At 47.6% G+C, this 24541-nt stretch overlaps 3 protein-coding genes across 9 annotated transcripts in view; 1 reads left to right on the top strand and 2 right to left on the bottom strand.

The window, feature by feature from the left end:
- LOC115168636 (solute carrier organic anion transporter family member 4A1) overlaps window positions 1–24541 on the bottom strand; it is a 64250-nt gene that overhangs the window by 10741 nt on the left and 28968 nt on the right. For 4 of the 7 annotated variants that reach the window (XM_029724085.1, XM_029724081.1, XM_029724082.1 and 1 more), the window contains exons 2-8: window positions 20695–21812; window positions 16664–16754; window positions 15554–15675; window positions 15325–15436; window positions 12068–12222; window positions 8596–8854; window positions 2859–3021 (exon numbers count right to left, since the gene is read on the bottom strand). In XM_029724085.1, coding sequence (XP_029579945.1) covers window positions 2859–3021; window positions 8596–8854; window positions 12068–12222; window positions 15325–15436; window positions 15554–15675; window positions 16664–16754; window positions 20695–21553 — 1761 coding nt within the window. In that variant the 5' untranslated portion in view covers window positions 21554–21812. Of the gene's footprint in view, window positions 1–2858; window positions 3022–8595; window positions 8855–12067; window positions 12223–15324; window positions 15437–15553; window positions 15676–16663; window positions 16755–20694; window positions 21813–23799; window positions 23904–24541 lie in introns of all 7 variants that reach the window. The other 3 variants (XM_029724083.1, XM_029724084.1, XM_029724086.1) reach the window with 2 other exon arrangements.
- On the bottom strand, window positions 17099–19266 carry LOC115168638 (uncharacterized). The gene is made up of 2 exons (XM_029724089.1): window positions 18191–19266; window positions 17099–18091 (listed from the first exon to the last, which is right to left on the bottom strand). Exons 1-2 carry the CDS (start codon window positions 18371–18373, stop codon window positions 17159–17161), a joined length of 1116 nt encoding a protein of 371 aa, XP_029579949.1. The 5' UTR covers window positions 18374–19266; the 3' UTR covers window positions 17099–17158.
- LOC115168770 (extensin-like) overlaps window positions 22334–24541 on the top strand; it is a 30896-nt gene continuing 28688 nt past the window's right edge. The window contains exons 1-2 of the mRNA XM_029724328.1: window positions 22334–22353; window positions 22464–22872. Of these exons, the coding sequence (XP_029580188.1) occupies window positions 22334–22353; window positions 22464–22872 (429 nt within the window). The remainder of the gene's footprint in view (window positions 22354–22463; window positions 22873–24541) is intronic.

Consider the following 24541-nt stretch of genomic DNA (forward strand, 5'->3'; position numbering starts at 1 on the left):
TGAGCACTCAACCCGCTGCGCCTTGGTCCACTACGCCCGTTACACATTCACTCATAGTATTTGGTAGCATTGCCTTTAAATTGTTTAACTTGGGTCAAACGTTTCGGGTAGCCTTCCACAAGCTTCCCACAATAAGTTGGGTGAATTTTGGCCCATTTCTCCTGACAGAGCTGGTATAACTGAGTCAGGATTGTAGGCCTCCTTGCTCGCACACACTTTGTCAGTTCTGCCCACAGATTTTCTATGGGATTGAGGTCAGGGCTTTGTGATGGCCACTCCAATAGCCTGACTTTGTTGCCCTTAAGCCATTTTGCTACAACTTTGGAAGTATGCTTGGGGTCATTGTCCATTTGGCAGACGCATTTGTGACCAAGATTTTACTTCCTGACTGATGTCTTGAGATGTTGCTTCAATATATCCACATAATTTTCTTTCCTCATGATGCCATCTATTTTGTGAAGTGTACCAGTCCCTCCTGCAGCAAAGCACCCCCACAACATGATGCTGCCACCCCCGTGCTTCATGGTTGGGATGATGTTCTTCGGCTTGCAAGCCTCCCCCTTTTTCCTCCAAACATAACGATGGTCATTATGACCAAACAATTCTATTTTTGTTTCATCAGATCAGAGGACATTTCTCCAAAAAGTACGATCTTTGTCCCCATGTGCAGTTGCAAACCGTAGTCTGGCTTTTTTATGGCGGTTTTGGAGTAGTTGCTTCTTCCTTGCTGAGCGGCCTTTCAGGTTATGTTGATATAGGACTTGTTTTACTGTGGATATAGAAACTTTTGTACCCGTTTCCACCAGCATCTTCACAAGGTCCTTTGCTGATGTTCTGAGATTGATTTGCACTTTTCGCACCAAAGTACTTCATCTCTAGGAAACAGAATGCGTCTCCTTCCTGAGCGGTATGACGGCTGCGTGGTCCCATGGTGTTTATACTTATCGTAAGAGTAGGGGTGTTAACCCCGGTGTCCTGGCTAAATTCCCAATCTGGCACTCATACCATCACGGCTGTCTAATCATCCCCAGCTTACAATTGGCTCATTCATCCCCGTCCTCTCCCCTGAAACTATTCCCCAGGTCGTTGCTGTAAATGAGAATGTGTTCTCAGTCAACTTACCTGGTAAAATAACAGTAAAATAAAAATAAATAAATAAATACTTGAGTACTGTTGTTTGTACAGTTGAACGTGGTACCTTCAGGCGTTTGGAAATTGCTCCCACGGATGAGCCAAATTTGTGGAGGTCTACAATTTTTTTCTGAGGTCTTAGCTGATTTCTTTTGATTTTCCCATGATGTCAAGCAAAGAGGCACCGAGTTTGAAGGTAGGTCTTGAAATACATCCACAGGTACACCTCCAATTGACTCAAATTATGTCAATTATCCTGTCAGAAGCTTCTAAAGCAATGACTTCATTTTCTGGAATTTTCCAAGCTGCTTAAAGGCACAGTCAACTTAGTGTATGTAAACTTCTGACCCACTGGATGATACACTGGTGATACAGTGAATTATAAGTGAAATAATCTGTCTGTAAACAATTGTTGGAAAAATTACTTGTGTCATGCACAATTAGATGTTCTAAACGACTTGCCAAAACTATAGTTTGTTAACAAAACATTTGTGGAGTGGTTGAAAAACGAGTTTTAATGACTCCAACCTAAGTTTATGTAAACTTCCGACTTCAACTGTATGTAAGAATGCTGTTCATTGACTACAGCTCAGCATTCAACACCATAGTACCCTCCAAGCTCATCATCAAGCTAGAAGCCCTGGGTCTCAACCCCGCCATGTGCAATTGAGTCCTGGGCTTCCTGACGGGCCACCCCAGGTGGTGAAGGTAGGAAACAACATCTCAACTTCGCTGACCCTCAACACTGTGGCCCCACAAGGGTGCATGCTCAGCCCCCTCCTGTACTCCCTGTTCACCCATGACTGCGTGGTCACTCACGCCTCCAACTCAATCATCAAGTTTGCAGACGACACTAGTAGGCTTGATTACCACCAACGATGAGACAGGGAGGAGGTGAGGGCACTCGGAGTATGGTGTCAGCAAAACAACCTCTCACTCAGCATCAGCAAAACAAAGGAGATGATTGTGGACTACAGGAAACAGCAGAGGAAGCACCCCCCTATCCACATCGAAGGTACAGCAGTGGAGAAGGTGGAAAGTTTTAAGTTCCTCGGCGTACACATCACGGATAAACTGAAATGGTCCACCCACACAGACAGCGTGTTGAAGAAGGCGCCACAGCGCATCAAAGCTGGGACCGAGAGACTGAAAAACAGCTTCTATCTCAAGGCCATCAGACTGTTAAACAGCCGTCACTAACACAGAGAGGCTGCTGCCAACATACTGACTTGATATTGGCCACTTAAATAAATGGATCACTAGTCACTTTAATAATGTCACTTTAATGATGTTTACATATCTCACATTACTCATCTCATATGTATAGACTGTATTTTATACCATCTACTGCACATTGCCTATGCCGCTTGGCCATTGCTCATCCATATATCTATATGTACATATTCTTATTCCAATCCTTTACTTAGATTTATGTGTATTAGGTAGTTGTTGGGGAATTGTTAGACTACTTGTTAGATATTACTGCACTGTCAGAACTAGAAGCACAAGCATTTCACAATACATTTTTCTTCATTAACACACTGCTAACCATGTGTATGTGACCAATACAATTTCATTTGACAGAAGGAACAGTCACACAGAAGGGACAGTCACACAGAATGGACAGTCACACAGAGTGAACATGTATACTGACAGACTACCGTTCATCTTCATTAACTAATTTAAGTAATTTAAGTGAGATCTTTGCTGAACAGTTGGTTGGTTACCTGTCTACCTGTGGAGACCTCTGTGTGGTTGATTGTGCTGCAGCCTGCATGGCAAGGGGAGTAATACATCACACCGTCGGCTCCACAGACTGGGTTATAGAGCTCTCGTAAACAGTGACAGTCTGCATTACAGCTCACCATCAAGTTGTCCCCCAACCAAGAGCTGAGAGAGAGAGAGAGAGAGAGAGAGAGAGAGAGAGAGAGAGAGAGAGGTACAGCGAGAGAGAGAGAGGAGACAGAGAGAGAGGAGAGAGAGAGAGAGGTACAGCGAGAGAGAGAGAGAGAGAGAGAGGAGACAGAGAGAGAGAGGTACAGCGAGAGAGAGAGAGAGAGAGAGGAGGAGGAGAGAGAGAGAGAGAGAGAGAGAGAGAGAGAGAGGTACAGCGAGAGAGAGAGAGAGAGAGAAAGAGAGAGAGAGAGAGAGAGAGAGAGAAGACAGAGAGAGGAGAGAGAGAGAGAGAGAGAGAAGACAGAGAGAGGAGAGAGAGAGAGAGAGAGAGAGAGAGGAGACCGAGAGCGAGAGACAGAGAGAGCAAGAGAGAGAGTGAGGGACGAGACAGAGAGAACAAGAGAGAGAGTGAGGGAGGAGACAGAGAGAGCGAGAGAGAAAGTGAAAAATAAACACAATCACAGTGAATTTCATTTAACTACTCAGTGAACACATAACTGCTTTACTGTCATTTTATTCATTTAGACGTTTAAAAATTATTTACAGCCACTTTATTCGTGGATTTCTCAACTGCTGATAATGTTTTCACTGCTAAATCTGTAGAATCCAGCAACAGTGCTGGATTCCCATGAATGTGTTAATTTTCGAACAGCATGGAATTATTATGTTGTCTTAACCTTCCTATCTTCAACTTCGCTTTTACGTCTAGCTTTGCTCCTATTGGTTCACACAGGGAGAGACTATACAGACTATACAGACTGTACAGACACGCCTGTTGCCCAAATTGAGATTCTGACTACAGGGAGTACAGGTATGACCGGAAGTTTCTTTTACGTAACAGGTTAAGAGAATTTACGCAGCTGTGAGGCTCGACGCTTGTAGACGAGAAGCATGTAGAACATTTAATGAGCAACGAACATGGAACAGGACAGGACAAGCGTCTGGACAGGGGAAAAATAACATCAATGCTGACACAGGGAACAAACTGGGGAGCAGACAGTTATAGACGAAGGGAAGGAGTCCAGGTGAGTCCAATGAGCGCAGCTGCGCGTAATGATCGTAACAGGTGTGTGTAATGAAGGGCAGCCTGGCGCCCTCGAGCGCCAGAGAGGGAGAGCGGGAGCAGGCGTGACAGCAGCAGGTTAGGATAATTAACATGGCAGGTGAGAAGACTTAGGTTAAGGTTAGGAAAAGGGTTAGGGTTAGCTAAAATGCTGTCCTAAACTGCTACGAAAAGTCACAGTTGTACACCCTCTTGCCACATCATTGACTTGAATGGGGACGCCTGATCTATTCATTATATTTATATGGCAGCACATGTAGTCAGGAACAGAGGAAATTAGAAAATGTGCGTACAAAAATAACTATATCTACAGTAGCGGTCAAAAGTTAGAACACACCTACTCATTCAAGGGTTTTTCTTTATTTTTACTATTTTCTACATTGTAGAATAATAGTGAAGACATCAAAACTATGAAATAACACATATGGATTAATTTAGTAACCAAAAAGTGTTAAACAAATCAAAATATACTTTATATTTGAGACTCTTCAATAGCCACCCTTGATGATAGCTTTGCACACTCTTGGCATTCTCTCAACCAGCTTCATGAGGTAGTCACCTGGAATGCATTTAAATTAACTGGTGTGCCTTGTTAAAAGTACATTTGTGAAATTTCTTTCCTTCTTAATGTGTTTGAGCCAGTTGTGTTGTGACAAGGTAGGGTGGTATACAGAAGATATCCCTATTTGGTAAAAGACCAAGTCCATATTATGGAAATAACAGCTCAAATAAGCAAAGAGAAACAACAGTCCATCATTACTTTAAGACATGATGTCACGCCCTTGGTTCTCTATGGTGTTGTAGGTCAGAGCGTGACTAGGGGGTGTTCTAGTCTTTTAATTTCTATGTTGGTGCTCTTGGTATGGTTCCCAATTAGAGGCAGCTGATGTTCATTGTCTCTAATTGGGGATCATACTTAAGGGTTCCCTGTTCCCACCTGCTTTATGGGATATTGTTTTGTGTTAGTGTGTTGAGCACTACAACTTCACGTTCATTGTATGTTTGTTGTTTTCTTAGTTTCACTTTAAATAAATATGTGGAACTCAAATCACGCTGCGCCTTGGTCCGACCTTTTCTATGAGCGTGACAGGATATCCCACCACAAAGGGACCAAGCAGTGTGCAACGGAGGGAAAAGTGAGTTGGACCTGGGAAGAGATCATAGGAGGATGCGAGACCCTTCCTTGGCGGGAGTCGCCAGGAAATCAGGAAGGAGAGTGACGACGCCGTGGACCGCGGCCACAGAAACCAAGATTTTTTTTTGGGGGGGGGGGGGGGGGGGGGGGGGGGCACGAGAGATGGTCGGCTGAGCAGCGGAGAGTGCCAGAGCCCGAATGGGAGTCGATGGAGGAGTGCAATGAGGGATACCGGAGAGAAGAGTTAGCAAGGAGTAGGCTACAGAGCAAGCGTGTCTTCAGTCCACTGCCACAGAAACCCCAAGATAAACATTTTTTTGGGGGGGGGGCACATGGAGCTGGCTGTTGAGCAGAGGGAAGAGCCAGAGACCGTCAGGGAGGCGATGGAGAAGTTGGGGGAGAGAGATATTGGTCAAGTGTGTTCTACTCATCTGGCCTCCAGTGCGCCTCCCCAGTCCGGTACGTCCTGTGCCAACTCTCCGCACCCTCCCTGAAGAGCGTGTCACCAGTCCGGTGCCACCTGTGCCGGCTCCACGCACCAGGCCTCCAGCACGCCTCCCCAGTCCGGTACGTCCTGTGCCAGCTCCCTGCACTCGCCCTGAAGTGTGTGTCACCAGTCCGGTGCCACCTGTGCCGGCTCCACACACTAGGCCTCTAGTGCGCCTCTCCAGCCCGGCTCCAGGCACTCGACCTGAGGAGCGTGTCATCAGTCTGGTGCAACCTGCACCGATGCCCAGTCCAGGCACGGCGTCCAGTCCCGCTCCATGGCAGGAGCCTTCCTCTGCGCCGGTGCCCAGTCCAGGCACGGCGTCCAGTCCCGCTCCAAGGCAGGAGCCTTCCTCTGCGCCGGTGCCCATTCCAGGCACGGTATCCAGTACCGCTCCAAGGCCGGAGCCTTCCTCTGCGCCGATGCCCAGTCCAGGCACGGCGTTCAGCCCGGTGCCATGGCCGGATCCGGGGTCTGGGCGGGGGCGGCGACCCACACCGGAGCCACCACCGAGACCAGTCACCCCCCTACCCTCCCCATTTGGTTCCAGGTTTTTGCGGTCGGAGTCCGCACCTTTGGGGGGGGGGTACTGTCATACCCTGACCATAGAGAGCCCTTGGTTCTCAGATTGCTGCCCAAATAAATACTTCAGAGTTCAAGTAAGAGACATCTCAACATCAATTGTTCAGAGGAGACTGCGTGAATTTTTTTATTTTTTATTTCACCTTTATTTAACCAGGTAGGCTAGTTGAGAACAAGTTCTCATTTACAACTGCGACCTGGCCACGATAAAGAATAGCAATTCGACACATACAACAGAGTTACACATGGAATAAACAAAGCATAGTCAATAATACAGTAGAAAAAAGAAAACAAAAAAGCATATATACAGTGAGTGCAAATGAGGTAAGATAAGGGAGTTAAGGCAATAAATAGGCCATGGTGGCAAAGTAATTACAATATAGCAATTAAACACGGGAATGGTAGATGTGCAGAAGATGAATGTGCAAGTAGAGATACCGGGGTGCAAAGGAGCAAGATAAATAAATAAATACAGTATGGGGATGAGGTAGATAGATGGGCTGTTTATAGATGGGCTATGTACAGGTGCAGTGATCTGTGAGCTGCTCTGACAGCTGGTGCTTAAAGCTAGTGAGGGAGATATGAGTCTCCAGCTTCAGTGATTTTTGCAATTCGTTCCAGTCATTGGCAGCAGAAAACTGGAAGGAAAGGCAACCAAAGGAGGAATTGGCTTTGGGGGTGACCAGTGAGATATACCTGCTGGAGCATGTGCTACGAGTGGGTGCTGCTATGGTGACCAGTGAGCTGAGATAAGGGGGGATTTTACCTAGCAGAGACTTGTAGATAACCTGTAGCCAGTGGGTTTGGCGACGAGTATGAAGCGAGGGCCAACCAACGAGAGCGTACAGGTCGCAGTGGTGGGTAGTGTATGGGGCTTTAGAGTAGAGTGTTGGAGGCTATTTTATAGATGACATCGCCAAAGTCGAGGATCGGTAGGATGGTCAGTTTTACGAGGGTATGTTTGGCAGCATGAGTGAAGGATGCTTTGTTGCGATATAGGAAGCCAATTCTAGATTTCATTTTGGATTGGAGATGCTTAATGTGAGTCTGGAAGGAGAGTCAGAATCAAGCCTTCATGGTTGAATTACTGCATAGAAACCACTACTAAAGGACACCAATAAGAAGAAGAGACTTGCTTGGGCCAAGAAACACGAGCAATGGACATTAGACCGGTGGAAATCTGTCCTTTGGTCTGATGAGTCCGATTTTTGGTTCTAACCGCAACATCTTTGTGAGACGCAGAGTAGGTTAACGGATGATCTCCGCATGTGTGGTTCCCACCGTGAAGCATGGAGGAGGAGGTGTGATGGTGCTTTGTTGGTCACACTGTCTGTGATTTATTTAGAATTCAAGGCCCACTTAACCAGCATGGCTACCACAGCATTCTGGCTTGCGCTTAGTGGGACTATCATTTGTTTTTCAACAGGACAATGACCCAACACACCTCCAGGCTGTGTAAGGGCTATTTTACCAAGGAGAGTGATGGAGTGCTGCATCAGATGACCTGGCCTCCACAATCACCAGCCCTCAACTTAATTGAGATGGTTTGGGATGAGTTGGACCGCAAAGTCCAAGGAAAAGCAGCCAGCAAGTGCTCAGCATGTGGACACTCCTTCAAGACTGTTGGAAAATAATTCCAGGTGAAGCTGGTTGAGAGCATTCCAAGAGTGTGCAAAGCTGTCATCAAGGCAAAGGGTGGCTACTTTGAAGAATCTCAAACATAAAATATATTTTGATTTGCACTTTTTTGGTTACTACATGATTCCATATGTGTTATTTCATAGTTTTGATGTCTTCACTGTTATTCTACAATGTATAAAATAGTCAAAATAAAGAAAACCCCTTGAATGAATAGGTGTGTCCAAACTTTTGACTGGTACTGTATATGTGTAATTAGAAATGTCTTTGTGCAATTTTTTTTTACATGTAACCATTACTTAACTAGACAAGTCAGTTAAGAAGTAATTTCTATTTACAATGAGGGAACAGTGGGTTAACTGCCTTCTTCAGGGGTAGAAAGACACATTTTCACCTTGTCAGCTCAGGGATTCGATCCGGCAATCTTTTGGTTACTAGTCCAACGGTCTAACCACTAGGCCATCTGCCGTCCCAAAGGTTATTACGGAGACCTTGGCCATTTGGATTGCCAATTACCCCTCATGCACAACTCCATGACTGTCTCAACCCCACCAGTCTGTTTAGCTAACCTTCCACTTCTTTGTACTCAAACTAATGATTATACTGTATAATGGGTAAGACAAAATAATGTCAAATATTCCACCGGGCCTGGTCTGGGCTTACCTGTTGCGGAGGTTGTGGGCTGGCTCATAGTACTGTTCATTGTACTGATGACCCGGTGGCAGGTTGGCGCGGTAGGGGGAAGTCACCCCGGCCATGGGGACGTTGGGACAGTGGATGAGGAAGATGAAGATAGCAAGAAGACTGATGACGGCACACACCATGCAGAACCTAACGATGCCACGGCAACGGAGGTTCAGCTTCTTCACAATGTAGCCGCCCAGGAAAGTGCCCCCTCCACCCGCGGGTACCACCATGTAGCCTGGTGGGAGGAGAGGGAAGGTTAGTACCATGTAGCCTGGTGGGAGGAGAGGGAAGGTTAGTACCATGTAGCCTGGTGGGAGGAGAGGGAAGGTTAGTACCATGTAGCCTGGTGGGAGGAGAGGGAAGGTTAATACCACGTAGCCTGGTGGGAGGAGAGGGAAGGTTAATACCACGTAGCCTGGTGGGAGGAGAGGGAAGGTTAGTACCATGTAGCCTGGTGGGAGGAGAGGGAAGGTTAGTACCATGTAGCCTGGTGGGAGGAGAGGGAAGGTTAGTACCATGTAGCCTGGTGGGAGGAGAGGGAAGGTTAGTACCATGTAGCCTGGTGGGAGGAGAGGGAAGGTTAATACCACGTAGCCTGGTGGGAGGAGAGGGAATCTTAGTACAATGTGTATGTGAGGGATGAGGAGGGATAAGGATGGAGGTATAACTAGCTAAATGGTAACTCTGTGACTAAGGGATGAGGATGGAGGTATAACTAGCTAAATGGTAGGACTGTGACTAAGGGATGAGGATGGAGGTATAACTAGCTAAATGGTAGGACTGTGACTAAGGGATGAGGATGGAGGTATAACTAGCTAAATGGTAACTCTGTGACTAAGGGATGAGGATGGAGGTATAACTAGCTAAATGGTAGGACTGTGACTAAGGGATGAGGATGGAGGTATAACTAGCTAAATGGTAACTCTGTGACTAAGGGATGAGGATGGAGGTATAACTAGCTAAATGGTAGGACTGTTACTAAGGGATGAGGATGGAGGTATAACTAGCTAAATGGTAACTCTGTGACTAAGGGATGAGGATGGAGGTATAACTAGCTAAATGGTAGGACTGTTACTAAGGGATGAGGATGGAGGTATAACTAGCTAAATGGTAACTCTGTGACTAAGGGATGAGGATGGAGGTATAACTAGCTAAATGGTAGGACTGTGACTAAGGGATGAGGATGGAGGTATAACTAGCTAAATGGTAACTCTGTGACTAAGGGATGAGGATGGAGGTATAACTAGCTAAATGGTAGGACTGTGACTAAGGGATGAGGATGGAGGTATAACTAGCTAAATGGTAACTCTGTGACTAAGGGATGAGGATGGAGGTATAACTAGCTAAATGGTAACTCTGTGACTAAGGGATGAGGATGGAGGTATAACTAGCTAAATGGTAGGACTGTGACTAAGGGATGAGGATGGAGGTATAACTAGCTAAATGGTAACTCTGTGACTAAGGGATGAGGATGGAGGTATAACTAGCTAAATGGTAACTCTGTGACTAAGGGATGAGGATGGAGGTATAACTAGCTAAATGGTAACTCTGTGACTAAGGGATGAGGATGGAGGTATAACTAGCTAAATGGTAACTCTGTGACTAAGGGATAAGGATGGAGGTATAACTAGCTAAATGGTAACTCTGTGACTAAGGGATGAGGATGGAGGTATAACTAGCTAAATGGTAACTCTGTGACTAAGGGATGAGGATGGAGGTATAACTAGCTAAATGGTAGGACTGTGATCCAGAGCACCACGTATCGTGACGTGGCTGAGCACCACGTATCGTGATGTGGCTGAGCACCACGTATCGTGACGTGGCTGAGCACCACGTATCGTGATGTGGCTGAGCACCACGTATCGTGAGGTGGCGGAGCACCACGTATCGTGACGTGGCGGAGCACCACGTATCGTGACGTGGCGGAGCACCACGTATTGTGACTGAGCACCACGTATCGTGACGTAGCGGAGCACCACGTATCGTGAGGTGGCAGAGCACCACGTATTGTGACTGAGCACCACGTATCGTGACGTAGCGGAGCACCACGTATCGTGACGTAGCGGAGCACCACGTATCGTGACGTGGCTGAGCACCACGTATCGTGATGTGGCTGAGCACCACGTATCGTGATGTGGCGGAGCACCACGTATCGTGACGTGGCGGAGCACCACGTATCGTGACGTGGCGGAGCACCACGTATTGTGACTGAGCACCACGTATCGTGACGTGGCGGAGCACCACGTATCGTGACGTGGCGGAGCACCACGTATTGTGACTGAGCACCACGTATCGTGACGTAGCGGAGCACCACGTATCGTGACGTGGCAGAGCACCACGTATCGTGACGTGGCAGAGCACCACGTATCGTGACGTGGCGGAGCACCACGTATCGTGAGGTGGCAGAGCACCACGTATCGTGACGTGGCGGAGCACCACGTATCGTGACGTGGCAGAGCACCACGTATCGTGACGTGGCAGAGCACCACGTATCGTGACGTGGCGGAGCACCACGTATCGTGACGTCCCATTGTAAACAAGCTTGCTAACGTCATGTAGAATGACATCACATCCTGAAGTGGTTATTTCCAGGTCTTTCGAAAGCAAAAATGATTCAGTAGAATTCTGACAAACGCTCCAGGAAAGCGAATAGGAGAAGTCATACGTGAAAACACCTCATAAGAGGTAGGGTTTCACATATGTCACATGCACTCAGGGGGGAAAGTAGGTTTCATTTCTTCCTGGTAGGTGACCAATAGTTATTTATTCATGGATAGAATTACAAATAGAATCCCTGTTAATTCAATATGATCTCTGTGGGACTAACAGTAAAGATCTGTTATTTAACTTTTAAAATATATGACCTTTTAATATGTCATAAACACAACCAGTCATGATGTTTTCATCTTATTGTCAAAAAGACTGACTAGCCACGCATGGACATGGACTCTGGAGTCCTTCCTGCACCCGCCATGTGATGAGTCATCTGTAACAAAACACCAACAAGGCTAATGAAAAGGCCTACACTTGTAACCTGTATTGATGCATCCACAGCTGTTGGTGCACCTCTGCCTTCACAAAATGTCACTTTTATCATTGAATCACACCACAGTTTTCAAGTCAATAAGACAAAAACAAAAAGATAATCGACAGACATGCGCTGATGATAAATACTAGTGTAATAGCCTGCCGTTTCCTTGGCATCTTTGTATGAATTATTGTGATAGGCTCATGTCAACAGGTACGGCATACAGCAACTATTTGTTTTGCCGGTGCATGCAGCGGTGAAAGTAAGTCGGTAAGGTCCGGTAAGGAGTACGAGCAGTAAGGAGTTAAACATATACCCATGACAATAATGAATAAAAAGATGCCCAGGAAACGGCAGGCGATTACAGCCTGTAAGTGCATGTTTGTGTGGGGTGGAGTTAGTGCTCTGACTCTCTCTCACCAAACCAGGTAGCTGCCTCAGACGCACTCAGGCTAAACTGAGACTCCAGGAACTTGGGGCCGAAGGTGGACATGCCAGCGATGAGGGTGGCCTCTGTGGCCCCCGCCAGACACAGGAAGAGGAAGGGAGGGTTCTTCAGCAGGAGCAACACTGACCTAGAGAGAGAGAGAGAGAGAGAGAGAGAGAGAGAGAGAGAGAGAGAGAGAGAGAGAGAGAGAGAGAGAGAGAGAGAGAGAGAGAGAGAGAGAGAGAGAGAGAGAAAGAGAGTGAAGGGAGGGTGAAAGAGAGAGAGAGAGAGAGAGAGAGAGAGAGAGAGAGAGAGAAGGGAGAGAGAGAGAGAGAGAGAGAGAGAAGGGAGAGTGAAAGAGAGAGATAGAGAGAAGGGAGAGTGAAAGAGAGAGAGATAGAGAGAAGGGAGAGTGAAAGAGAGAGAGATAGAGAGAAGGGAGAGTGAAAGAGAGAGAGACAGAGAAGGGAGAGTGAAAGAGAGAGAGATAGAGAAGGGAGAGTGAAAGAGAGAGAGAGAGAGAAGGGAGAGTGAAAGAGAGAGATAGAGAGAAGGGAGAGTGAAAGAGAGAGAGAGTGAGTGGGGTTATTTCCTTAGTAAGATCTTCAGTTGTTAATTAAAGTAAAGCTTATCCATAAGCTCTAACACAGAGACCTGGGCCCGTATCCACAACATCTCAGAGTGCTGATCCACGATCACTTTTCCCTTTTAAATATACTGTATATGAATACACTCTTAGAAAAAAAGGTGCCATCTACAACCAAAAAGGGTTATTCAGCTGTCCCCAAAGGAGAACCCTTTGAAGAAACCCTTTTGGTTCCAGGTAGAACCCTTTTGGGTTCCATGTAGAACCCTCTCCACATGGACCCCAACAGAGTTATACCTGGAAACAAAAAGGGTTTTACCTGGAACTAAAAAGGGTTCTCCTATGGGGACAGCCACAGAACCCTTTCGGAACCCTATTTTTCTACTAGTGTAAACTGATTCAGACAGATCCTAGATCAGCCCTCCTACTCCGAGATACTTTACTACCATGTTATATAACACAATGTAGTCTTTGTCCTGTTTCCTCTCAGTAATCCCCTGTTGCCATGGAGAATCTGCTTTCTGAGCCCAAGTGCGGCTAAATGGACCCATAGTAAACCCAGTGGCTACGCAAGGAGGGGTAACAACACTATGCTTATATAAGACCTAGATTCAATCTGGCTCCGCAGAAGAGCCGTGCTATAGCGCAATTGACATTGAGCCGACATATGCCTCATTTACTGTGAAGGCAGAAACATTGCCTTTAAAAGGTGAATAACGGTGACTAACCCCATTCCGAACAAATTTGCGCAACAGCGACATTCAAATGAGGCTGCAATGAAAACTAATGGGACTGTAGCGACTGTGTTGACATCAGAATCTGGGGTGTGAAATACGTTTCTGTTCAAGCGTTGATTGACATGGTAATGGACCAATAGTATTGGAGAAAAGTTGAAAAAAACGGACCCCTCCGACGCTGTACGTTAAATTGTGACGTGTGATGACGTAACAGACAGGACCCATAATGCAACTCATTCTGTGTCTTACAGCCTCTCTCTACCAGGCGATTCTCTCACCATTTAAAAACAGGACAGGGACAGGGGTAAGGGGACAGGGACAGAGGACAGGGTAAGGGTAAAGGGACAGGGTAAGGGGACAGGGTAAGGGGACAGGGTAAGGGGACAGGGACAGAGGACAGGGGCAGGGTAAGGGGACAGGGTAAGGGGACAGGGTAAGGGGACAGGGTAAGGGGACAGGGTAAGGGGACAGGGTAAAGGGACAGAGGACAGGGTAAGGACAGGGACAGGGTAAGGGGACAGGGTAAGGGGACAGGGTAAGGGGACACGGTAAAGGGACAGGGTAAGAGGACAGGGTAAGGGGACAGGGTAAGGGGACAGGGTAAGGACAGGGACAGGGTAAGGGGACAGGGACAGGGTAAGGGGACAGGGACAGGGTAAGGGGACAGGGTAAGGGGACAGGGTAAGGGGACAGGGTAACGGGACAGGGTAACGGGACAAGGTAAGGGGACAGGGACAGGGTAAGGGGACAGGGTAAGGGGACAGGGCCAGGGTAAGGGGACAGGGTAAGGGGACAGGGTAAGGGGACAGGGTAAGGGGACAGGGCCAGGGTAAGGGGACAGGGTAAGGGGACAGGGCCAGGGTAAGGGGACAGGGTAAGGGGACAGGGTAAGGGGACAGGGTAAGGGGACAGGGTAAGGGGACAGGGTAAGGGGACAGGGTAACGGGACAGGGTAAGGGGACAGGGCCAGGGTAAGGGGACAGGGTAAGGGGACAGGGTAAGGGGACAGGGTAAGGGGACAGGGTAAGGGGACAGGGTAAGGGGACAGGGTAAAGGGACAGAGGACAGGGTAAGGACAGGGACAGGGTAAGGGGTAAGGGGACAGGGTAAGGGGTAAGGGGACAGGGTAAGGGGTAAGGGGACAGGGTAAGGGGACAGGGTAAGGGGTAAGGGGACAGGGTAAGGGGTAAGGGGACAGGGTAAGGGGACAGGGTAAGGGGACAGGGTAAGGGGACAGGGTAAGGGGACAGGGACAGGGTAAGGGGACAGGGTAAGGGGACAGGGTAAGGGGACAGGGTAAGGGGACAGGGTAAGGGGACAGGGTAAGGGGGATACCTAGTCATTTTTTGCGTCATCACTGCAGGCCATTATAACTCTCAAAAGCCGCTGTTACCTTCTGAAGATCACTTTAGCGCCGCCCTAAAAATCCGATTCAAATTCGACACAAACCTTCAAATAGGTATGTAATGACACGTTATATAAACTCTTTATAGTGTTTATTTATATTTTAGAGGCGATAAGTTGGACAGATTGGGTGAAGAAAGCAGTTTCCCAACATTACATATCTCTCCTTTTCACTACCATGCAATAGGTTTCACTTCCCCACCCGCCATTTTAATAACCCAGACGGAGCTCATTGTCTTCTTCAGCCATGCAGAGACCAGCAGCATGAAGGTCTCGTCATTGATTTTGTTGGAAAGGGGAGAACTTGTGATTTACAACGGTATTGATATTACAGTTGGTCTGGAAGTATTACATTTTTTGGGGGCTAAAATAAGGTCAGTTGTACGAATCCAGCGTGACGTACAGAAGTGAGTTAGCTGATCAGATTGAATCCATCTGTCAGTCTTATGGTGTGAGTTCATAAATAGACAAGGAGAGTGGAAGGCCTGGTTCCTTCTGTATCGTAGAGGGTAGGGTCACCTACCTCGGCATGTCTTTCACTGACTTCCCAAACTGAGGGTCTGATGCACTGGCCTGACTGCCATCTTTCAGCTGGTGGGCCTCAGATACACGCATGGCCACATACTTCTGAGAGCCTGGACAGACAAAGGGGGGAAAAAATACAGATAAATATGTTGATGTCAAAGACTGATCTGATTGGGATATGTTGGGTTCTGTGGTGTTGGTGAAGTGACATTAAGTTGGTCAGTAACCTGGTAGTTGGCGTGGGTAACCCAGGATGGGCAGGGCGACGACCAGCGCTGCTGCGCCTCCTGCCAGGAAGCCAATCCACCAGGCCCCCACCCACAGAGGGTTCTCTGGAGTCAGCTCCGTCCTACACACAGGGAAGGGGCACAGAAGAAGATATGACGAAGAGGACAAAAAGATGCGAGATGGACAATAATGAAGTCGAGAGCATTGGATTATTTATTGAGAATTATGAGTAAATGTTACACTGCAAAGGACCACTAGAGGGAAGTATTGTATCTGTAGAATGGCCACTAGAGGGTAGTACTGTAAATCTGTAGAATGGCCACTAGAGGGTAGAATTGTATATCTGTAGAATGGCCACTAGAGGGTAGTACTGTATATCTGTAGAATGACCACTAGAGGGTAGTATTGTGTATCTGTAGAATGGGCAGTAGAGGGTAGTATTGTATATCTGTAGAATGGCCACTAGAGGGTAGTATTGTATATCTGTAGAATGGCCACTAGAGGGTAGTATTGTGTATCTGTAGAATGGGCAGTAGAGGGTAGTATTGTATATCTGTAGAATGGCCACTAGAGGGTAGTATTGTATATCTGTAGAATGGCCACTAGAGGGTAGTATTGTATATCTGTAGAATGGCCACTAGAGGGTAGTATTGTAAATCTGTAGAATGGCCACTAGAGGGTAGTATTGTATATCTGTAGAATGGCCACTAGAGGGTAGTATTGTATATCTGTAGAATGGCCACTAGAGGGTAGTATTGTATATCTGTAGAATGGCCACTAGAGGGTAGTATTGTATTTGTAGAATGGCCACTAGAGGGTAGTATTGTATATCTGTAGAATTGCCACTCAAATCAAATGTTATTTGTCACATGCGCCGAATACAAGTCTATGCCTAGGATGGCTGGAGTCTATTGTATATCTGTATATCACTAGAGGGTACTATTGTATATCTGTAGGAAGGCATTTCCCCTTTTAAGGTGAAATCATTTTTATACAGTCTATGGGTCCAGCTGAATCAGATACGGTAAATACAGACGGATTAAGAAGCCGTTCCTCTGAGCTGAGTCAAGAGGTATGATAGGTGGAGGCAGCCAGACCGAGGTACTCACATCATGTGGATCTCTGTGTAGATGTTGAGGAAGTATCCTCCTAGAAGGTACCCTGCTGCGGGACCCACGATGGCTGCTGTATAGAAGATCCCTGAGAAGCCAGACAGACAGACCAGAAAAGAGCATCAGTTAGGGACTTCCTACTTCCCCTCATTGTTATTAAAAGCATTGTATTTGGGACAAATCATTCACTAAACCCTAAACCTCAACTAAATATTGTAATAAATAATGTGGTGACTAAACTGCTTGGAGTAACCCTGTATTGTAAACTGTCATGGTCAAAACCTATTGATACACCAGTAGCTAAGATGGGGAGAATACACGAATATATGGAAATCTATTCCACATTAAGTAACTCATGCAAGCAGTAGAATCAGATAAAAAAAACAGCTAATATCTACAAAACAAAATCCATGTGTACGTGTGTGTAGAGAAGTGGTCTAAGGGAACACACTTAATGTGTTGTGAAAAGTGTTATGAAACATTTTAAACTGTCTATAACTGCCTGAATGTTGCTGGACCCCAGGAAGAGTAGCTGCTGCCTTGGCAACAGGTAATGGAGATCCTTAATACATACAATACAACTGTTCCTGCCTCAACCAGGTTAAAAGACCTCATTATTCCTGCCTCAACCAGGTTAAAAGACCTCATTGTTCCTGCCTCAACCAGGTTAAAAGACCTCATTGTTCCTGTCTCAACCAGGTTAAAAGACCTCATTGTTCCTGCCTCAACCAGGTTAAAAGATCTCATTGTTCCTGCCTCAACCAGGTTAAAAGACCTCATTGTTCCTGCCTCAACCAGGTTATAAGACCTCATTGTTCCTGCCTCAACCAGGTTATAAGACCTCATTGTTCCTGCCTCAACCAGGTTAAAAGACCTCATTGTTCCTGCCTCAACCAGGTTATAAGACCTCATTGTTCCTGACTCAACCGGGTTAAAAGACCTCATTGTTCCTGCCTCAACCAGGTTAAAAGACCTCATTGTTCCTGTCTCAACCAGGTTAAAAGACCTCATTGTTCCTGCCTCAACCGGGTTAAAAGAACTCATTGTTCCTGCCTCAACCGGGTTAAAAGACCTCATTGTTCCTGCCTCAACTGGGTTAAAAGACCTCATTGTTCCTGTCTCAACCAGGTTAAAAGACCTCATTGTTCCTGCCTCAACCAGGTTAAAAGATCTCATTGTTCCTGCCTCAACCAGGTTAAAAGACCTCATTGTTCCTGCCTCAACCAGGTTATAAGACCTCATTGTTCCTGCCTCAACCAGGTTATAAGACCTCATTGTTCCTGCCTCAACCAGGTTAAAAGACCTCATTGTTCCTGCCTCAACCAGGTTATAAGACCTCATTGTTCCTGACTCAACCAGGTTAAAAGACCTCATTGTTCCTGCCTCAACCAGGTTATAAGACCTCATTGTTCCTGACTCAACCAGGTTAAAAGACCTCATTGTTCCTGCCTCAACCAGGTTAAAAGACCTCATTGTTCCTGCCTCAACCAGGTTATAAGACCTCATTGTTCCTGACTCAACCAGGTTAAAAGACCTCATTGTTCCTACTTTGATAGTTTGGTTTTCATACATGTTGTTTATTTTGATCAATAAGCTCACAGAGACAGACAGTCCATTCACTGAGTTCTCACTGAGGTCATTGAAATGGTGATTGTCTTCTATTGCCTCAAAGGAAAACAGCGGGGGAGAGGCACAATTCAAAGGCATATTATTGATGTCTGTGGGGAAAGGTGCTGAATGGAAAGATGGGAGGGATAAAGGATGGTCAGAATTGCAGGCCTGATTCTGGACGTGACATTGATCCTGTTTGATGTCAGGTCAATAGAGAACAGATGGAAGCAGGGGTTTCTGGGACTGTTGGAGTTCAGTTGGAGACATAATGACATAACGTTACCCACATCCAATTTCAACATCTGTATTCAACAACCAATCAACAGGGGTGTAAACAGTCTGTCACCCTTATGGAGTTAAAAATTGCCATTCCGATCCACTAGATACAATCCTCTCTACACGCATGATTTCACATCTAACGCGTGTCGTTAGTGAGTCATTCTCGGCTATATCTCATGAGTCAGCCAAATATTCCCTCACGCCAATGAATCAGACTCTGCTCTCATCTGCACATCCTGTTTCCTGTCATTCCACCCTTGTCTGACAAGTCTCACAGTATTCTGGTGGCTGCTGTGTTATTAGTCTGTGCTCTCTGACCACCCACACACACACACCTAATGCAGAAGAGACCACATGGATATAATTCACACAGGGTATCAGTCAGCCACCACAAACACATCCAGGACACGGTATCAGTCAGCCACCACAAACACATCCAGGACACGGTATCAGTCAGCCACCACAAACACATCCAGGACACGGTATCAGTCAGCCACCACAAACACATCCAGGACACGGTATCAGTCAGCCACCACAAACACATCCAGGACACGGTATCAGTCAGCCACCACAAACACATCCAGGACACGGTATCAGTCAGCCACCACAAACACCGCCAGGACACGGTAACAGTCAGCCACACCACAAACACCGCCAGGACACGGTATCAGTCAGCCACCACAAACACATCCAGGACACGGTATCAGTCAGCCACCACAAACACATCCAGGACACGGTATCAGTCAGCCACCACAAACACATCCAGGACAGGGTAACAGTCAGCCACCACAAACACATCCAGGACACGGTATCAGTCAGCCACCACAAACACATCCAGGACACGGTATCAGTCAGCCACCACAAACACATCCAGGACACGGTAACAGTCAGCCACCACAAACACATCCAGGACACGGTATCAGTAAGCCACCACAAACACATCCAGGACACGGTATCAGTCAGCCACCACAAACACATCCAGGACACGGTATCAGTCAGCCACCACAAACACATCCAGGAGACGGTAACAGTCAGCCACCACAAACACATCCAGGACACGGTATCAGTAAGCCACCACAAACACATCCAGGACACGGTATCAGTCAGCCACCACAAACACATCCAGGACACGGTATCAGTCAGCCACCACAAACACATCCAGGACACGGTATCAGTCAGCCACCACAAACACATCCAGGACACGGTATCAGTCAGCCACCACAAACACATCCAGGACACGGTATCAGTCAGCCACCACAAACACATCCAGGACACGGTATCAGTCAGCCACCACAAACACATCCAGGACACGGTATCAGTCAGCCACCACAAACACATCCAGGACACGGTAACAGTCAGCCACCACAAACACATCCAGGACACGGTATCAGTAAGCCACCAGAAACACATCCAGGACACGGTATCAGTCAGCCACCACAAACACATCCAGGACACGGTATCAGTCAGCCACCACAAACACATCCAGGACACGGTAACAGTCAGCCACCACAAACACATCCAGGACACAGTATCAGTCAGCCACCACAAACACATCCAGGACACGGTATCAGTCAGCCACCACAAACACATCCAGGACACGGTATCAGTCAGCCACCACAAACACATCCAGGACACGGTATCAGTCAGCCACCACAAACACATCCAGGACACGGTATCAGTCAGCCACCACAAACACATCCAGGACACGGTATCAGTCAGCCACCACAAACACATCCAGGACACGGTAACAGTCAGCCACCACAAACACATCCAGGACACGGTATCAGTAAGCCACCAGAAACACATCCAGGACACGGTATCAGTCAGCCACCACAAACACATCCAGGACACGGTAGTCAGCCAGCCACCACAGACACATCCAGGACAGAGAGAAGAACAGTAGTAAGACGATAGTCTACACCATAAAAAAATCAAGTAAGCTGTGATCTGCAGCTTACAGGTCCTTGTATTTTTGTTTTACGTTTAAATGAAACATTGTACCGTTATTAAAAACAATGGAAACTTTTCTCTAGAGGATGACAAAGACATGCACCACATGAATTAACATGAACAGCGTAGGAAATACATCTCATAAGGAGATCAGAACGATGGTCAGAGTGTTGTGCGTAGTGACTCACCGATGTACACCGGAGCGTAACTGGACTTGACGTTCTCGTCCAGGTAGGTGACGCCCAGAGTGTAGAGGGGCGTGGCTCCCACCCCATGCAAGAACTGGCCCAGCATGAAGACAAAGCGGTAGCTGGACAGGCCCCCGCCCTCCCTCTCATGGCACGGGCTGGTACGGTTCCCCGTGCACACCCCTGTCCGCTCGGGCATGCTTACCTGGTACGGGGGAGTGGTGAAGTGAGGCAGGGCGAACACAAGAGATCCTAGCGCCATGACCAGCACCCCACTGCCCAGCCAGCGAGGCTTGTGCCCCGTCCCACCAAAGTAACTGACGAAGGCCAGGCACACACAGGCAGCGATGTCGTAAGAGCTGGCGATGAGCCCGGTCTGGTAGCTGCGCAGGTCAAAGCGCCTCTCTATTGAGGTCACCACGGTGTTGATGAAGCCGTTGATGATCATGCCCTGGAGGAAGGAGGCCACGCACAGGAAGAACAGTACCCAGCGAGGGGTGTTGAAGGTCTGGATGACTCGGGGTGTCAGAGCCCCCCAGCCACACATCCCTGCTGAGTCTGTGGGGATGAATGTGAGGCTCAGTGGGGTCTCCGCGGGCGCTTCGCCCATGTAAAGCTGTCCAGGCAGTGGGGTAGCAGCCCTGGTGAGGATGATGTGGCTGCCGGGGCCTGAACCCACTGGGCTGTCCTTCTGAGAGTCCACAGGGCTGGGTGTCTCTAGGGAGGGGCCCATGGGGCTGTCCTTCTGAGAGTCCACAGGGCTGGGTGTCTCTAGGGAGGGGCCCATGGGGCTGTCCTGGAGGTCCAGCAGCTCCTGCTTGGAGCTGAAGGAGGCGTCGGCATTGAGTAGGATAGGCATGACCCCCAGGGAGGGGCTCTCTGAGAGGGATAAAAGGCCTGGGAGACAGGGGAGGATTTTGGGGGAGAGGGAGTGTGCTGTAAGAAAGGGATGATTTTCTCCTGTGGGCTAGTGTCTGTACTCTATCTCACCCAGTGTTTGGTTATGCCATTGAGCAGTGAAAGTGTCTGCAAGTCGAAAGCAATCCTCTGCCAGAGGGGACCACTACACAGGGAAATGGACAGGATATGTTTTATCGGGGCCTCTGGGAAACGTCCTCCTAAAAAAAGGAGAGAGGAGGACTGTCAGACATTATCACAAGGTGTTCTTTTGAAAATATGAAAATGTAGAGATTTAAAAAAATGGATTCTAATAAAACACGTGAACTTTAATCTGAGCCAATTCCTTTCCGTCTAGTGCCTGCTGAAAGACAGAGAGCACGTGTCTCTGGTCTGGTCCGGTTTAGCCCGGTCTCGTGGTACTGTACTACCCATTACCCTCCTGTGATGGTGCCGGGGCGATGGAGCGGTCCAGAGGACCAGAATAAACACTAAAGGGATTAGCTCTGCATGGGGGGGAGCTGGTCCAAGGACAGGCCAAAACACAACTACATTGTCCAGACCCCCACCCTAGACAAACACAGCAGTCATCTCACCATTTCACATGAAGACATACTGTATCTATTCAGTGAATGTTCCCTATATACTTTACTGGCTCTCAAGAACATTGTCCTCCATGAATGACAGTTGAAATACTTTGAATAATATCTCTGATAAATGCAAATGAACCCGGTGAGCGTACATGGTGCTGTGGAACAGAAGGTAGAGAACGCAGGATAACAGGTGAACCAAAGGTCAGATCTCTCACCCCACCCCTCCTCACCTCACCCCCTTCACCCCTCACCACCTCACCCCTCTTCACCCCACACCAGCTCACCCCACACCATCTCACCCCTCTTCACCCCACCCCCTTCACCCCACACCACCTCACAGCCCCGCACCCCTCTTCACTCCTCACCACCTCACCCCTCTTCACCCCACACCAGCTCACCCCACACCATCTCACCCCTCTTCACCCCACCCCCTTCACCCCACCTCACAGCCCCGCACCCCTCTTCACCCCTCACCACCTCACCCCTCTTCACCCCACACCAGCTCACCCCACACCATCTCACCCCTCTTCACCCCACCCCTCTTCACCCCACACCATCTCACCCCTCTTCACCCCACCCCCTTCACCCCACACCACCTCACAGCCCCGCACCCCTCTTCACCCCACACCACCTCACCCCCTTCACCCCTCACCACCTCACCCCCTTCACCCCTCACCACCTCACCCCTGTTCACCCCACCTCAACTCACCCCACCTCACCCTGCTTCACCTCACACCACCCCACCCCTCTTCACCCCACGCCACCTCACCCCTCTTCACCTCACCCCTCTTCACCCCACACCACCTCACCCCACCTCACTTCACCCCACCCCTCACCACCTCACCCCTCTTCACCCTTCTTCACCCCACCCCTCACCACCTCACCCCACCTCACCTCACCCCTCACCACCTCACCCCTCTTCACCCCTCTTCACCCCACCCCACCTCACCCCTCTTCACCCCACCCCTCACCACCTCACCCCACCCCTCACCACCTCACCCCTCTTCACAAATACTTGCTTTCAGACTTTGTGTCACAGGGGTCGTTGAATGGAGACCAAGACGCAGCGTGGATAATGCTCATTCTTTTGTATTTAATGAAATCACTTTAACAACAAAACGACCAACAACAGTCCCGTCAGGTACACTAGACTAAACGGAAAACAACCACCCACAAAACCCCATGAAAAACAGGCTGCCTAAGTATGGCTTCCAATCAGAGACAACGATAGACAGCTGCCTCTGATTGAAAACCATACCTGGCCACAACATAGAAAATGACAACATAGAATGAAACTCTAGACAACCCACATAGAAAACAGAAAACCCAAAACACATAGACGAAACACCCCCCTCACGCCCTGACCAATCTACTAGGGAAAAATGACCTCATACCAGGGTCAGGACGTGACATTATGTCAATCCCTGGTAAAGTATAGCTACACAGTAGCCAACATTGCCTTTGCTTCATTCTCCCTTGAAGAGTTCACCAGCTAATCACATTCTACAGTCCATCTCATCAAACCCATCCCAACACGAAAACAGCAAATCAAAAACAACTGAAAGCATTTAGTCAGATAACACTTGGATATTTCTATGAAGTACCCCATTCTTACCTTATCAAACATACTCCTTGTTGCTTGGTTTGTAGAGAGCATTTTCTGATTCTTGAAACCATTCTATTGAATATAATGTAAGTGCTTTAGAACTCCCAGGACACCTGCAGAAACAGTTTGGTCTGCCAACATTCTTCAGAACAATAAACATGTGACGTCTTGTTCAATGGTCGCTAAACCCATATCGTTTTCTCGGTTCCTTTTCTTAATGTTTGGTTGAGCAAGTATTACCAAAGAAAAGCTAACAACCACTTTAAACATATAATTAAAGTGAGCACAGTGCTGTTCTCTTTGATTCTGAGGGACTCGTTTTAAGAAACTCCTCTTTTCTTGCTTTGGGAGCTAAGCAGAATTGTTTTCTCCCTTTTCTTTCACATAACCTACAAGCCTAATACTCCTCTCCTCGGCACAACATCATTTACTAACAATATAATCAGATCGAGGAAAAAAATTACTTAGATTCACTATAGTGGTTTTTTTTTCTCAATGTTTTCTCAATTACTCTTCAATACAAATCATGAAGCATGACAGCAAACACTAAGATAATATTAACTATGATTAGCATCCTACCTCCACTCCTCCTCATGGTAATCACAAATATATCCCAGAGAGAGAGAGAGAGAGAGAGAGAGAGAGAGAGAGAGAGAGAGAGAGAGAGAGAGAGAGAGACTGAGGTATCCCAGGTTCTAAGAGAGAGAGCCAGAGGCAGGCTGATGATAGAAACAGAGTCAGAGAGAGAGAT

The sequence above is a fragment of the Salmo trutta genome, chromosome 30 (genome assembly GCF_901001165.1).
Source record: "Salmo trutta chromosome 30, fSalTru1.1, whole genome shotgun sequence".
Taxonomy (NCBI): domain Eukaryota; kingdom Metazoa; phylum Chordata; class Actinopteri; order Salmoniformes; family Salmonidae; genus Salmo; species Salmo trutta.

Excerpts from the sequence above, each read along its gene's own strand:
- LOC115168638 (XM_029724089.1), bottom strand. The coding sequence starts at position 18,373 with ATGCCTTTGAATTGTGCCTCTCCCCCGCTGTTTTCCTTTGAGGCAATA. Across the intron at positions 18,092-18,190 it reads GAACAATGAGGTCTTTTAAC|CTGGTTGAGTCAGGAACAAT; the intron begins CTGGTTGAGTCA and ends AGGTCTTTTAAC.